General features: G+C 35.1%; 1 protein-coding gene across 2 annotated transcripts in view; it reads right to left on the bottom strand.

Moving 5' to 3' along the window:
• Positions 1-1,309: 1,309 nt before the first annotated feature.
• LOC145255665 (uncharacterized) overlaps positions 1,310-1,534 on the bottom strand; it is a 1,188,349-nt gene continuing 1,188,124 nt past the window's right edge. For both annotated transcript variants that reach the window (XM_080114222.1, XM_080114223.1), the window contains one exon: positions 1,310-1,534. This exon is cut by the window's right edge and continues 1,354 nt beyond it. In XM_080114222.1, coding sequence (XP_079970348.1) covers positions 1,315-1,534 — 220 coding nt within the window. In that variant the 3' untranslated portion in view covers positions 1,310-1,314.

Here is a 1,534-nt window from a genome sequence, read left to right as displayed (position 1 = left end):
CCGCATAACTGCTCACTCAGCAGCCTTAAAAATAAAGAAACGGTGAAAACTAATTATAAATTGCCCACCCTTAAAAAAAAAAAAAAAAAAACACCCGACGTTATATATAAAATGGGTAACCTTTTTGGATGAACAGCGCTTGTCAATTTCCGACTTCAAAATCGGTAGCGGTCATCGAGTAGACCTTTACTCTATAGTCACGTTAATATTAGTGACGGAAATCTAATTTTCAAGGTAATGCAGTTCGAAAATCAATCAAAAACCATCTGTTTTCGTGCACCTACTCATTTGTGATCTATTTGCGTTAATAAAAATAATGTTTAGTAGAAGTTATAGGCTTTTAAGTCACCGTACACATCAGTACAGAGGAAAGGTGGCTATCATGCTTATATACTTGTTTGGATCATGAAGTCTACTTCCTCTGATTAAAGAAAATGAATACTTTGCTAAGAACCGATATTTACGGTAAATTTAAACATTTATTAGATATTTTTGGAGAAAATAGGAGTAGTTAACATCCCCCCCCCCATAATTTTGAGTAATTTCACAACTGCATTTCCTGTAAAATAATCTATGTCGCCACAAGTAATGTTTAGCTTACACATATAGATCATTATGTTAAAATCATTTGACCTCTCTAAACCTACTCGAATGACATTTACACTTCAAAAATGTTAATTGCAACTAAATTCAGTCGCGGTTCATGCCGGCCAAATGGATATGTTTCTTGCTAATGGAGCCAGAGATGGCTTCCTAACTGGGTTTGACTCTCGCGACCGGCGATAATCGTGACTCCCTACGCTAATGGTTCCCGAAAAGCTGAGACACTCGTATCTGTAGGTATTAACAATAATTATTGTAATAATATATATATATATATATATATATATATATATATATATATATATATATATATATATATATATATACATGTGTGTGTGTGTGTGTGTGTGTGTGGGCTTCACTATTTGTTACCAAGTAAGATCTATGACTTACTTGTAGTTTCATTAAATACTTTTGCAAGCAAAATCCGATCCCGAATTTTGCTAAATCCTACCCTCTGATGAGAAGGAAAGTATTTATTCGAAACTCCGCGGATTAAGGACTATCCACTTATTTTGTACTTCTTTTTTTAAAATTAAATATGTTTTTAACTCCTTTTCAAAGTGTTTTTTAACATGTTTTATTAACTACTTGTTATATATATATATGTGTGTGTGTGTATATATGCATATGTGTGTGTGTATGTGCGTGTGTGTATATATATATATATATATATATGTTTGTTTGAATATAGTTTTTATTAGTATTTTGTTAGGTGGTATATGAAGCGGAATACCAAGACCCGGACGATCTATGAGAATTGTGGTGGTCATAGGCCGACGGGGCTGCCGAGCCACTTCCCACGTGGTTGAAATGTGTGTACTCCGAGGAGTTCGGAATGTAAGAGCCTGTGTTCGGGTTGGAATAGGCTGAAGATTTCGTGTGGTCGTACTCCATGTTTGGCGAGGTGACGGTCAGTGTGTAACCGGCC

The sequence above is a fragment of the Euprymna scolopes genome, chromosome 31 (genome assembly GCF_053919585.1).
Source record: "Euprymna scolopes isolate OS-2025 chromosome 31, ASM5391958v1, whole genome shotgun sequence".
Taxonomy (NCBI): Eukaryota; Metazoa; Mollusca; class Cephalopoda; order Sepiida; family Sepiolidae; genus Euprymna; species Euprymna scolopes.
This window is presented reverse-complemented; position numbering and strand designations above follow the sequence as displayed.